Source organism: Catharus ustulatus, chromosome 5 (genome assembly GCF_009819885.2).
Source record: "Catharus ustulatus isolate bCatUst1 chromosome 5, bCatUst1.pri.v2, whole genome shotgun sequence".
In the NCBI taxonomy this organism is placed as follows: Eukaryota; Metazoa; Chordata; class Aves; order Passeriformes; family Turdidae; genus Catharus; species Catharus ustulatus.
Window position 1 is genome coordinate 47252098 of NC_046225.1, and position 15357 is coordinate 47267454.

General features: G+C 39.5%; 1 protein-coding gene across 4 annotated transcripts in view; it reads right to left on the reverse strand.

The window, feature by feature from the left end:
- CRACD (capping protein inhibiting regulator of actin dynamics) overlaps positions 1-15357 on the reverse strand; it is a 133320-nt gene that overhangs the window by 14821 nt on the left and 103142 nt on the right. For all 4 annotated transcript variants that reach the window (XM_033059661.2, XM_033059660.2, XM_033059659.2 and 1 more), the window contains 3 exons: positions 12447-12582; positions 2770-2934; positions 296-364 (listed from right to left, as the gene is read on the reverse strand). In XM_033059661.2, the coding sequence (XP_032915552.1) occupies positions 296-364; positions 2770-2934; positions 12447-12566 (354 nt within the window). In that variant the 5' untranslated portion in view covers positions 12567-12582. The remainder of the gene's footprint in view (positions 1-295; positions 365-2769; positions 2935-12446; positions 12583-15357) is intronic.

Below are 15357 nucleotides of genomic sequence, written 5' to 3' on the forward strand. Positions count from 1 at the left end.
CATGCAGGCATAACAAAGTAGTAGAAGTACTTATGAAAATTATGACTCTGTGATTAATACATCAAATAGAGGAATGCTGCAAGACTGGCAGAGACTGGGTTCTGCTGTTTCCTGCAATCAGCTCTTAAGATTTCTCAATCTCAGTTACTGCTTATTTACTAGCTGCAAAACTGCACAGCATTCACAAAATAGTGGATGATCAATCGAATAGTGTATGAAAACAAAAACTGCCAGGCTTCTAATATCTAAAATTTGAATGCAACTCAGTGCAAACCAAGTGTAGAAGTTTTCTTACCTTTTCTTCCATTTCATGTCCCGGTCCAAGGAAATTCATTTTTCTCAATAAATCTGGAGCGTCAGTGGACTAGAAAAGATTACCACAGACATGTATTAAAATGCAAAAGGATCTAATAAACATGATTCAAAGGACTTGTGAAATTATGTATGTTAGAGTAGGATTTTTTCCTCTTTCCTATTACTTTAGGACTGATGGATAGGCAATTCTTGTTCCTACATGCTCTGAGCTTGTCTTCACTGCTCCTTGAAGCACTGCTGTCTATGAAGTAGTACAAAAGCCAAAACACTCAGGCTTCCTTAACAAGATAATCAGGTTCCAAAACAAAAGAGCAGGATTTTTGATCAGGTCTTAATGATTTTATTTTCTCCTTATGTACACATAAGGAGAAAAAGATACTAATCTCTTCAGGCATTACCTCTGCTGCAAGGAGTTTCAACTCCATGTTCTTGACTCTTTTTACAGAGCTAACAGTTCCCCCAGAATGATGGAAGCCTGGAGAACTAGGACTCTTTAGCTACTGTCCCTGTCCAAGCCATCACGGTGAGGAATTTTCAAGGCACAGGGCTTGAAGGAGCACTCATCACACCCAGAAACATTGGCTTTAATCATTCTTTCACAGTATTACTTCATAACCTATGGGATCCTATTACACCACATGATTGTTAAAACCAAGGCTAAAAGCTCAGCTTCACAGCTACAGGTTAAATTAAACCCAGAACTCTTGCCATCAGTCCGAAACACTCAATTGGGAAAACCAGAAGTCACAAAAGCAACACGGGAAACCTGTTCAAAGTACGGCAGATCTATGGTTCTGGCCACCATTTTTGACATCCCCAAGACCTTTGTAGATAGACATGCCAAGGAGTTACAAGGCCAGCAGATGAGACCAAAGCAGAAACCAGGGAAGCTGCCACACACCAGAAATCTCTGGTAACACAGGTAATTATCAGTGTGCAGAAGCAAAAGGAAAGTACCGAGTGCTCTGGCTGACACTATCCTTGTTGGTTTGTTTGTGTCTACAGCTGCCTCTCAATAGGAATGGTTGCTCCTTCAGTGTTTAGAAAAGAATTATGCAAAGGGAAAATGCAGTATTTTAACAAGTAGGTGGTAAGAACTGAATTTCTCCCTCTATGTTACACAAAAATGCACTAGTAGGTTTTTAGTGCTTCAACTGTTGTATCCTTTGAGCTGGACGTGACCAGGTGGCATTAGGGTGTCCTGCAGGACCCAAGAAGAAGGCTGTCTGCAGAGAATCTGTGTTTATCTCAAGCACGGACTCACCTAGCACCAGGGTGGAGACAGAGCATCGCCAAAACCTGTCCACAGTCCCACTGCACACTTTGTGCTCTGTGGCACACGGGATGCTCTTGATTCACTTCACTTGATCACACCAGAAGGAGTACTTGTTAGACAAAAACATATACCTTAATTTGGTTTAATTTTTATCTTTCCGAGGGAGGTGTGCAGGTCCTACCTGCTCCCTGGCAGATTGAACCACAGCCATGAAAGAAGTGGTCACAGAGGAGTTATGTTTTCTCTTAAAGATTGATGAAGAATTTGGGCCAGCCTAGCTGTAAATCTCCCTTCTGTGTGTTTGGCTGAGCACAGGCATGAATTGCACAGGACCCTTGCTGCCTCTGCATTTCACACAGCCAGCACTAGTGTTAGTGAGCACAAGCAGAGGCTCATGCCCTGGTGTCCCAACATCCTAAGGGCTGTGTGTACATACTGCCTTCCTGGATGCCTTCCCCAAGGGTTCCCAGGCACAAAGTCAGACTCCTCCAGGCATGGAAGGTTGTCACGCTACTCCTTTCTGCCATTACAGCAACACACTGAACAGTCTTGCCTTAGAGGATTTCCAGAGACCTTTCCTCACTCATCATGATTCTTCACTGTCTGAACAAGACCCAACTGGACACCTAAATGCCCACAGCATCAAAATCTCCACCAATAATTTGAATAATTATTTGAATTATACTGGAAATTTTATTTTAGGGAGCATTCAAACTGCTTCTCCCCCTTCTTCACCTTTGGTTCTCGTCCATGAGAAATATGCATACTTACCCTGTGACCTAGGATTTTACAAGTTTAGTCTTCACACACCTCACATTTTGAAATTATTTTCCTTTTTGGTATGTGATGCTGTGAACAACTTTCCTTCCTGGGAAGTCCATATTTTAATTTTTTTTCTATATTAGAAAAATTTTATGTGTTCTAGCAACACTGGAAGTAATCTTGCACTGCTGGAAGCTCAGAGCAAACACTCAAACCAGTAATTCTGTGTGACCTGGCTCAGGATGCCAAGAGCATGCTTCCCACCAGGCCAAGAAGCACAAGCTGAGAGATCCTCCCACATAAAACAGCCCACTGAGCTCTGCTACGCCTCACTGGAAACATCTGCTACACCTCAGTGAACTCTGCTGCTTTAGTACTGCTCTAGTGCCATGGATATGTCAATTTGAAGTGCTTACTTTATTACTGCAGTCTGAGATCACTGTGTCCTGCTGGGTCTCAATCTCCATGGGGCTGCTGAGCAACACATCATCTTCTGTACTGGCGTTTGCTTCCCCCATTGTCCTTGCAGAAACTGTCATTTGTGGAGGCTGCCCAAATTTTATATTTTTGGCCAACTGTTGCTGAAAAATTAGAAAAATAAAACAAACAAACAAAACAAGTATTTATATTACAAGCCAAGTCCAGTGTCCCTTGTCTGCCTGAAAGGTGAACATAAATATTCTGAGCAACTTCTGACTCTGGACAAAAAAAACCCAAAAAACCCCAAAACAATCTTAGGTTCACATTGCTGCAACACAGCAGGTACCCTCTCTTCTTTTTCCCCTCAGGGTGACTGAAGTGAGGAATTTATGCACTATTTCTGATTTTGGATGATCAAATTCTTCACAGTGTTGCCAACTTTTGAAAATTTACTGTGAGTTTTGAAACGCTCAATCTCTTTTAAATCTGTGTTCTAGGTTAGGTGTTTGTTTATAAAAGCTAATTATGAAGCCTTATTGTTGTGAAGAAATAAGCTTATGAAAAAAGTGTACACTGAGAAACTAACCTGCCCCATAAGGCAACCTTTTACTTTTCTAGCCCCCAAACCCTACATCTCATGCATTTGTATTTCTAAAAGCTATCCTTATTGTAATGTTTAATCATAAGTTTTAAATGTTAAGGGTTTGGCACTACCCTGCCTTAGAGACGCAAATTCTCAAAGCAGGGGAAACCCAGCTCTTTTAAATGCTTGATCTCATAGGAAGAATAGACAAACTCATGTCTACTCATGCTCACGAGCACTGCCACTCACTGCTGTTGCACAAAGAAGTTTAGGCAGGGGACATGCAAGAGATGAATGGATAAAAATGCTTTCCCACCATTTATTTTCCATGTTGAAGCAATCTTTCAAGGGCTACAAGGAAGTACTCCCAAATTACATCCCGCATAAGATGAATAAAATAAGAAGCATATACTGTGTGTCCTCTAGCAGGGTGAGCTAAGGAACTTGCAGCCCTGGCTACTGCAGAGACATGTGCCATGCAGACTTTGAACGTGAACTTTTTGCAAAAGAGAGAATAAATTCTCTAAAAGGAGAAAATTGAGCAAGGAACATTTATGGAAATATTGTTTTCCTGAAATATTTCAGGGAATCATTCTCAATGAGGAAGGAAGGGACTGTGGAGTTATTTTCCTGCTTTGCTGTTTTTCAAGGACAGAAAAATCTCCAAAGGGGATCTACCATTTTTGTCTTGTGATACTATGAATGAGTAATTCAACTGTGCAGCTTCTATTCAGAGGAAATGTCAGGTACTTACACAGTACCCTGACAGTAGTTTGCTGCTGAGAGATGTAGGAAGATTGGAGTAGATAGGAGATAAAACAAAGGTGTTTTTTTTCCTATAGCATAGAATTAGTAACACAGCACACACATGAGGAGTTATCAAGGAAAGATATCCTCTCAAGGAATTCAAGTCAGATTAGTCTTTCTTGTTATAGTTCCTAGTGGCCTAGACTCTTATACCAAGTATTATCCCAAAAACATTAACAGATTTCTGTATGGAACCACTAAAACAGAAATTACATGCAGAAACTCCTCGTAATCATAATAATATTATTAAACTAGAATAGTTTTTGTTAGTCTCCTGACTGAGTTAGTTATTTGTGCCCATTTGAATTTTGGCAGAAAGCAGTGAAATTCATATTGTATAGCATTTTGGCATAATGGGCAGTTCTGAATGGCAAACTTTTATTTCCACCTCAACTACTGGCATAGTCTAAAGGCAAGGGTTTCACCAAGTCCTTGCAGGCTTTTATATAAGCAGGGCAACTGTCTGGCTTGAAATCTCACATGATTGCATAGCATGCATAGGAACTGGAGTGGGCAAAATGGTCTGTATGAGATCATACGAGGCCTTTAATTCTGCTCTGTTCCTGCAGGCCTTCTGATGCCAGAATGAAATTATTAAAGAGAAGAAACCCTCCTAATTTAATAATGTGTTTTCTAAGTTGAGATTGCTCCTTTCTTTTTCCAAGTCATATTCTCAGAGAAATAATTCTCCCAGGCAGAAAACTGGAACTATCAGCATTGCTGAGCAAACGCCTAGGAAACTAAGGATCTGTGCATCTGTTCCATGGTGAGAACATGTACACATTAACATATTGCTTGTGGTGTGTTACCCTTTTGATCTTCTGACAAGTTCTTGATGTAAACCTGTGTGCAGTGCGAGGTGGGAGTTCGGGGATGGAGCTGTTGTGGAGAAAGGTCCATGCTTGAAAAAGGGTGGACTTTTTAATTACCATCAAGGGTGCTTGAGGGCTCTGCAGTAACAAGGTGTTTTATGTACAATTTAAAATGTTATTCCAGATACTATCCTCTATATTTATGGACTGCACACAGTTGTGACTGTTTTTTGATTGTGGGGTTTTTAAAATTGTTTCAAAGCTTTGAAAGTTTGTTTGCTCTGACTGACATAAATTAATTTGAAGACTGAGTAATAAGCTCTAGTAACCCTCACCCTTCCAGAACAGAAGGTGCTTCTTTATATTATTTATTTATTGGCCTTTTTTGAACAAATTTATCTTAAAAAACAAAAAGCTTCACTAGTAGTTCTCCACTGGCCAGTTTCTTTTGATGCATTCTAATCTCTAAAGCTGACACTAAATACCAAATGACCAAATATCAAAATCTCAAAATCTCATCTCATTGTAACTACTGAGCAGATTTATTCTTATTGCTTTTGAAGAGGAATACCAAACCTGCTTCTTGGTATTTTTTAGAATGTGCTTATAATTAATGCAATTACCCTCTCAGAAAAATTCCTCAGTATTGCATTTTCTACCTGGTCAATCATAAAAATTCTAAAAATGCATCATACATGAAAGAAAAAAAACCCACAAAATGTACTTGGGAGAACACTCAGATAGTGTAGCCCAGAGATGGAGAGATACACCAGTGTAAGATGCAAGAGAAGAGGCCATAATACCTGAAGAGGTGCATCTTCTTATATTTCTCAAAAGTTTAGACACACATATATTTCTGAACACATAACTATAAATCCTCTGTAGCTAAGAATTCACTGTGCTGACAGTTTGTGGATGACTGTTGCCTAAGGAGGATTATTAGCAATACCAGTCATTAAAAGTTGCAGGTATGGCATTTTGCTCTTCTGCCGTTGCACAGTCGTGTCTAAAAAGCCTTTTGAAAATCTCCACAGATGCATATTGGGCTCAGTCAAAAGACTTTGGTCTCTTTTGGTTTGTTCAAGACTTGTAATTTAGCAGCCAGAAACCACCATCTAGCTCTGAAATCTGTCAACTAGCAGCAGAAGCAAAGAGATGAACTTTTTGTGCCCGCACCTCCCACTTCCAGCCTCATCAATTCCAGTGGGCATTCCTGATCCCTCAGTTTGCAGTCAGTGGACAAACATTTCCACAGGACTTACAAACCTTCTCAGCACCAAAGCAGCACAGCTACCCCACAATACCTACACCATGAAGCAGGGACCACACAGAGGGGAGATTTAGGGTGAGATCCAGGCCAGGTTTACCTCATCCACTTTTTTTTTCCCTTAAGATCCATGAGGTTTGTATATGATTCTTCATAGTTTTTCTATCCATACACAACCTGAGTGGCTGTCAGTGTGATAGTGAGGTAAGGGACAGGTCTACACATCTAATACAGACAAATAAATACTAGGAATTTAGAAAAGAAAATTATAAGTTTGCACTCATCCAATATTTAAAATCTTCCCTGGTAACTGGACCATGACACAGGTCCACTTCTATTTTATGCAAAATAATTTGCTAAAATGTGATACTGTTTAACTGACACCAGCTTCCCATTAATACGTTAAGGAATAAAGCTCCTAAGTAGAATTGTTCTGCGTTGTCTGGCACCTGCAGCTAATAAAAACAAGCCCAGACTTTCAAAGCCCTCTTTGCATTTGTATAGGAAATGCCACAGAACAAGTTTTCCATATTAATTGGCAAAGAGCCCAGATCTACAGCCCAGGCTGTACATCTCCTCTCTCACTCCCATTTGGCTCCTCTTCTGTGCACATGCCTACTTGCATGTGTGCTGGATTCAGGCCCCTGAAACAACATCATTCTTAGGGTTTCATGCCTGGAGTGAATCCAAAATGGATCTGCTGAGCTGCTTACTCTCTTCAGTTAAAAATTCGTTAAAACAGAGTGTACTATTTCAGATTATTCCTTTCAAACAAGGCTTTACAAGAAATGCTGGTTGTATTTTCCCTTCAATTCAAATATCTACTCTTCATATCTGTTTGCAATGCCTAAATAAAACAAAACTTAATTGAAATTAGGTTTTCTAGTTATATATGAATGGAAAAAAAATGACTTAATACTTGTCCTAAAAAGAGGCACAGTGTTGAAATTCCACTTGGTCCTTTATAGTCTCTCAGGATGACCCAAAAATCAAATGAATACATAAGAACAGGGTGAGCACATACTGAGATGTTACTTGCAAATGCTCAAATGATTTGTGGCATCTGAGAAATTTTTACACAGTCCAACTTTTCTTAAAGAAATACTTGTTTTGATGTGGAAGTGTTGTTAATTTTGACTGTTGCCCATGTGTTCTCATGCTGTGAAAGACAGAATAATTGTCCTCTATTTGTTTTATCAATTCCACTCATGATTTCAGGCATCTCTATCATAATCTCTCTTATAATTTCTTTTCTAGGCTCAGAAGAGAGTTCACCTAATTCATGATGAACTATGGAAATGAGTCCACTTCTCAATCCAAACTGGAAAATCCGCAGAACATCTAAACAAATTAAATACCCCACATAAGTTTTATGGGGTTTTTTTTGTTTGTTTGTTTTTAAATCAAGAAGAGAATAAACTGAAAAGCATAACGTGAAAAGTTATATTGGTATAGCTTTAGAAAATAATCCAGGCTTAAAATTAACATGGAAACCTGTAGAAAGTTAGGAAAATAACAAGTATTAGCACAGATGTTTTAGATACTAGAGGCAGGTAGGAAGCTATTCCACTCTCCATTGCTGGAGCAGCATGGGGTTAGGGGCATTACACTTGAAGAAACATTTTGGGAGAGTCCAAAATAGAAGAACAGTGAAGGAGAAAACTGTACATGCACCTCTAGAGATGTGTATTTGCAACAAATCCAGACACTAATGAAGATTTTTGGTGTGCAATGGCGATGGATCACTTACACAGGCTTATGTGTAAAGAGAAGATTTTGTGGAGAGGCTTGAAGATATAACATCGGTGGCATTTGTCACATCAGCCTCTCCTAAAGCAAAGCAGATGCAAGGAAGGAAAACTTTCCTTCCTTGGAAAGGAAGCTCATTTTCACAGATTACTGAGATCATAGGAAAAAGAGGGTCTGCCCAAGAAATGCTAAAATGATTTAGAAAAAAATTATAAATTCAATTTATAAAGCAAAAAGAATTTTCAAATATGAAGAAAACAATTAGGCTGCAGTGGCACTAGAAAGTTTTGGCAATGAAGTAATTAATTTTAAGAAATACAAAGCCAGGCAATAATGAAGTGAAATTTCACTCCCAATTCTTTAAAAATCAGAGCATCATGGTAAAAGATAATAACTTTGATGTTGAAAAATGGCTTTGTAGCTCTGTTGAGATTTGGGCAATAAAACATAGAAGATATATTGTGAGAGGTTGGTAGAATACAGATGTGCAATGCACAGTGAGGGAAGCACAAGCTTGGTCATTAGCTAAGACATGCTAATGACTAAGAGAAAAGTAATATAAAACTGAACAGTCATGAGGTCTGTCATTCATCACTACAAAATCAGGGAAATGTGAATTTTAAAAGTGGTCATTTTGCATTTGACCGAGAAGTTGGGATTCACAAAAAAATGTTTTATTATAATTAATATCTGTGTAATAAATTGGTACTTTATAGCTTTACAGAGCAGAGGATTTATTTTTAACTATATGACCACATGAATCAAAAAAGGATGTAACCCAGTGGTTCCTAAAGGCCACAAGCTGTATGTCACAGTCAATCTTTAATATTTCTTGCAGCTGACTGCTGCAGCCACACAGATGTCAGATGACCCAAGACAATTTCAGTGAAGGCAAGCAATGGAGAGCAAAGGCAGTAACAGTGCCACACCATGGCATCATCACAGCAAGTGGGAGAGAATAGTGTAGACACCTCAGGAAACCAATATTTTAAACAAGTTTCCATTTGCTTGCTGCAGTTTTTGTAAATGAAAAACTCTCTTCTGTTCATTTGTTGACCATTTCTGGCGTATACCAGAGGTAGTAAGAAGAGTCACAGCTACAAAATGTCAGAAAATAGTTCTAAGACACTTTGATGGGAGAAGAAAACCAATCCACTAACCTATGGAGGGGAAGGATGTAAAATTAAGTTCCAGGAGGTGGGCTGTGGGGTTTTTTTCTGACACACTGCTAGATTAACATTTTAAATATTCCTTGTGTCTCATTCATAGCCCTGTATGACAAGTAAAGTAACAGATCCCTAGAAACTGAGTTCAACATTAAGAGTACCAGTGCCTGTGTGCCACCTCTTGCTGGGAGCAGGTTTGGTCTGGCTTTCTACACTGGATCTTAAAAATTAGGTAATGATAAATCCGAGCAGTTCCAAAGGACAAGGAAGAGACTGTTTTACAGCACCAGATGGCTTGAGCCACGACAAAATAACTTGAGGATACCAAAGGGCTAGTGGAGGTTTTATGAGAGGTCAGGCTTTTCTCAGCGTGACTTCTAGCACTCAGCAAAACCTTTGAACATGACCAAATGCATTTACAGAAAGCATGATAAGATGAATACTGCCAATCTGAAAACCAATAAAACCAAATGAGAGCAATTCCAGGAAGAACTACTTTACCTTTCATGCATAATAAGAAAGAGAGAATTCCCACAATAAGCAGCTGAGCCAGTGCACAGGTTGGCCAGCTGCCCAGACTACTACGGAGTTTGCACCATTACACAACGTTTTTTGTGGGCTCATCAACACTGCAAAGTCAGCAGAAATGCAAGGCAAGAAGGGAGAAACACTTTGGTGATCCCCAGAATGAGATCCAGCACCATCAGCATTAAATGGCTTGCATTGCTATTCTGACTTCAAAACCCTTTTCACCATGCTGTCTCTTAGGTTTGTATAAGCACGGTGACTTCTCCAAAAAAAGGTTTAAGTTTTCCAGGAACATTTACTGTACCACCTCCAAAAAAAAAAATTCCTGAAAAGGGTTAAAATCTGAGAAACTTTTGATCTCCATTTTGGAATGCAGCAAGTTTATACTCTGCATGGGGCATGGAATCCTGAACAATCCTTTCCTGAGGAGTACCTTGCCAGGTAAATAGAAGCTGGAAGTTCTGTGCTTCCACCCTGACATACAAGCCTGGCAAAACCAAGTAATGCTGGTGGCGCAGCAATGACTTGCGACTTGGGGCTGGCCACAGAATTGGCTTCAAAGAGTGGAGTGCTCAACAGAAGAGAGGACTGTCTCCTTTTAATCCACTGCTTTAAGAAATACAGATGTTCCCATTTTGAGTTAGCTTGCAGAAAGTGATTTCAAAGTAGGTAGAAGCTTCTGGTTATCAGGAGACAGAGTATCAACGTTTTCTGTGACTGCAAAACCACATAGCAAACACTGCTTCATAGAACAGCAGGGAAAAATGATGGGGTGCATAAAACCTCCAAACAGGAATGGTAGTCCAAAAAGCTCATCAGACCTGGGACTCAACTCTAAGGTCAATTTAAAATGCACAATGGGATTTTGGCATGACTTTGTCCTAAAACTCAGGGAACAGTTACAGAAATCATGGCTAGAGAAATGGGAAAAGTTACATGGTGTGCAGCAATTTTTGAAGATACAAGAAGTAGCCTCTGGGCTTATTATAGGGAGTCTTTCCATGGGTTTGCACAAAAAATTCATGGACATGTAGATGAATGTATAACTTCTGTGTAAACATGCAAATACTTAAAAGTGTCATTGCAATTTATCATGCATTTCTTTTCTGAATGAATAAGTGGCTCTCACTGCCATCATCAGAGTTGAAAAATGAGTCTGGTGTGTTACAGCCTGGGTTCCAGCTACACTAATATGACAAAAATTAACTACCATCCTTCAATTTTAAATAAAAAGGTAAGCACATTTTTTACATCAAGCAGCTGAAACAATATTGTCCCTTAAAATATATGCAATTAACCACACTAAAAAAATGCCTATGCAAAGTTCATATGAGCAAGAGGGTACCACTGGCTTTTTATTTCGTGACTCTCAAGGGTGACATTTAGCTCCAACTTTCTTGATTTAGCATTTGCTTAGTGAACACAGTTGTTACCAACTGCATTAACTGTACTTTTTCTCAGGTGTCTTAGTTTAGCAACAGCAATAATTTCCATTGGGAATTCAAACTGGGAATTTTAAGCTGAGTTTTGAAATGAGAGAAAACACCTCTGGAAGTGAAAAGTTATTCAGATAAAAGTTAGAATACAGAAGACAAGAGAACAAATCCAACAGACAGGGAGGGCACAGCTCCCTGAAATAGTTGGTGGGCTTGGTAGGGCATTGCAGGACAGGCCCACATACCTCAGGCTTTGCCTGGTGTCAGCAGTCATTTCAAATATAATGGTTTCCAGCCTGGAAAACAGCATGCACTGAATCTACCTGACCCAGGGAAATTTAAGCTGAAAAACCAGCACAGTGGAATTGGAGATGTCCTAGTGTGGTTTCTACTTCAGAGTTCATCCACAGTCAGCATGGCTAGCACTGTGCAGGTGCTCTGTCTGCTGACAGCACCAGGCAGGAGGAGGAACAATTCCATCCTGAAGGTTGGAGCCGTCTAAGGTGCACGATCTCTCACTCACCAGAAAAGATGGATCGTGGGGAGACTACAGAGGTAAAAGAAATCAATGGTATTTTACTAGTCATCCTCAGGGTAAACAGCACTAGCACAGCATAAACAATTTACCAGCATTTTGACAGGATATGTCAGCATCCTGAACAATAAGTGCAACGTGTTTCTGAAGGACAGCTCTCTCAAGGTCTAGAAAGGCGTAAAGCTGGGAATCTTACGGATACACAGGGAGTAAAGCAAAAAACTAGTTTGAGCACTAATGGGAGACAGTTCTGGAAAAGAAGGGAAAGTGGATCATATAAAAATACCCAAATGTGTTGTTTATGCTTTGGAGAGATAAACAAATCCACCTTCCATGAAAACCACTACAAGTGCAGTGAGAAAAAGGAGGAAAAAGTGTAATACATCTAAACATATAATTAAATTGGTTTTGCAAAGAAGTCTCACTCTGCATGCTATTCCCTGCCCTCAACATGGCCTTCATTTTTTTCTCTCATTACCACATTTGTAGCACTTAGGCATACAGATCAGGACACGCCAAAACCATGAGTTCAATTCAGATGAGTTCCACAGGCACAGACGTTTCTGCAGATATGTTTGCAGCCTCACTGCTGTACCTTTCAAGACCAAAACCTGGAACTTTTGCAGGTCATCTGAATTACTTGCAATAGCTTTTGGCCAGAGAACTTAACATGGTTGAGAAACTTTCCCAAGACTATTGGAAAAGCAACCCATCTTCATGCACATTTAATATGTTCTGAAGACCATTTTCCAACACATTTTAAATATTTTTCCCACTTACAATTTCTTACCTGAAGAATTTTGACTTTTCCTAAAACGTTCTCCTGTGACATTGCTTGGATGGCCTGTTCACTCTCTGTTCTCCCATCAGGTATGAAAATACTGTCATGGGAAAAAGCTCGACTGCCCATAGAATAATGGGAGGATCTGTTAGAAAAAACCAGTCAACAAGTAAGTAAGTACTGCAATTAATTAATGAGAGTGACTCTTCAGTCCTGCTTCTAGGGATTTCCGCCCCATTGCCTTCTACATAAAACCTTTGTACATTCCCAGAGTAGAGGTATCCAAATACTTTTGGTTTTCAAAAGTTTCATGGAAGTGCACATTTCCTTTATATACAGTCTTCCTCCTTGGAAGGACCTAGAATTGGGTGTTTTTAATGCCATGTTTAGAAGTTCAATGGATTTTGCCTGTGAGTCTCAAATCTAAATATTACTTTCGGGATACAGGCTGGATGGTGATGATGCACACATTGCCAGACTGCAGATTTAAGAAAGTGCATTCATGCTTAGTGCCACTGCTTGGGACACACTGTCACTCCTGGTCAAAGATAGCAGCAGGTGCCAAGCAAAGGGAGCTGTGTAACACAAAAAGAGGTGTCACAGTGCAGTAAGCCACTCCTACAGAGCCACCTCCTCCAGCTGATTACTCAGCGCTTCCTCTGGCCGTAAGCACGATCACACTGACAGTAAAAGGTTGTCACCAAACCCCGAGACTGCTTAGAAGCTTGCTGCACAGAGCTGTGTGTCCTTGATTAGCCACACAGAGAGAGCAATGCCCGTGTGCTGCTGCTAAACCCAGCACTGATGCCCAGGAGGAGGGTGTGTCGTGAATGATCCAGTTATATATGGCTCTGATTGAAGTCCACAGCAAAAGGCATGAAACAAAAAGGGATTCCGTTTGCCAGAAGTTGTTCTAATTAATTTAATTATAAGAAAACTTCGAATTCTTTTTTTTAAAAAGGCTTGTGGTTTTGGGGGCACACTGACAGATAAATGTATCAGCTTGAAAGTCACGTTTTGTCTCACCTAGAATATTCCATGGTAAGTGAAAAGCCAATAATCTACAATCATGGTAAAAGCCACAATAATTTAAAAAACCACCAAAAAAAACAGAGCAACTGAGAGGTCCCAAATATCTCCCCTTTTAATAATCTATTGGCAACCCTATAGAACCCATTTATAGTTTCAGAAAACTATTTGGAGGTTGATACAGATCTATCTAACACAAACTTCTACATATGATAAAGCATTATAAATAAATATTTCAGCAAAAGCAAGGAAGATGGTACTTCTCGCAGAGAGGTGTAAGTAAAAGAACATGAAAAATTAGGTTTCACATATTTAAGAAGATCAATATATTATCTTTTCTACCTTTTAAAATGTGCTAATTGTTCATGAAGTGTTCAAGATGTTTCTATTCATACTTTGGAAACAAATAAGTTGGGAATATATTTATTACATTTTCTTCTCATTTTTTCCCAGAGTTATTTTAAGTAAAAACAATAATCTTTTCTTACCAAGGCAGAGTATCATACAGGGTTACATAACTCTGTTGAAACTGATTAGATGATAGACTATTCTTGACTTTTATAACAGAATTTCATAGAGGTAACCTGAAAATAAAAGGATAAAAAGTCCCCCAAACCCTCTCCCTCTCTCTCGTTTACATATAAAATACTTGTGCACTCACAAAATCATCAGTCAAATTTCGGGGGGAGAACACACACAGTTCTCTGAATCATTTCATCTTCCATACAATCACAGACTAACTGAAAAACTACTTTTTCATCCAGATTAGTATTTGAGCCACATGCTTAATTTGAAATAAACCAACACATAGTGAGGCAAAGAGCTGGTCAATATTCCACAACATTTTTAGCCATGGAAAAAAAAGAACATTTAACTGATGCTATATTCTGTGTTAGATTTTTTTTTTGTATAAAACCTGCAACCCAATTGCCTCTGGCTGTTAAAAGTATTACACCTTTAAAATTTCTTTTAGAAACCTTTTATTAGAGAAACCATAAAATTATATTTTTAAACCCTCTTCTAAAAAAGGTTTCTATACCAAATCACCATGACTCAGTCTGTAACACAGAGGTGTGGGGAAATTGCATGGCACTGAAATACCTCTACCTTGCTTGGCCAGCCAGGAGTCAACCAGTGAACCACAACTTGAGAATGTCCCTTACACAGAGACAAATTCCTAGCAGGCCTGGAAATGAATGGTTTGACATGAAAATGAGTGAAAGTTGGCTTTTCTCATATAATTGTGCAGGTCTTTTTGAACTGCTCCAGCATTGCATTCAGCAAGATGGGATGGATACATGCAAAATGTGACAAACCAGCCCAGAGGAACCCCTCCTGCATTCGCCCTGCTCGGCATGTGAGCCTGCTGCAGGTGAAGAAGGCAAGGCCAGTGGGAGCTGGTTGTTTGCTATTTACCTTTGAGCTGGGAGATCTGCTGAGAATGCACAGTCCAGGTCATATTGCTCTCCAGAGAGGATCCTTTCTCAAACACTTTTCCAGCTATGCTGTGGCTCAGATTCCTGTGGCTTTGTCTCACAGCTGCTTGCTGTGCATACAACACCATTCACTCCTCTTGCTGCCCAGTGGGCTGGACTCCTCATACTTAAATCAGACACCTCACGTATATTTATGTTGTTTGTTACAACTAATTAGTAGGCAAGGGCTGCAATTCAGGCACCAAAGAGTTCAGTGACCTGTTTGGAAGCTGTTCTTGACCTTACTAATGAATTGTTAATTTTGAAGTTCGGAGCAGCCAACCTGCAGCTTTGAAACTGAAGAGAACTTGCCAAGAATTCAAACTCCTAAACTGCAGCTGACCAACAGCAGGAATCCTCTGACTTTAGGAATTGCTGATAAAACCTGAATCTCTGAAATGGAAGAAAAGAGCAAC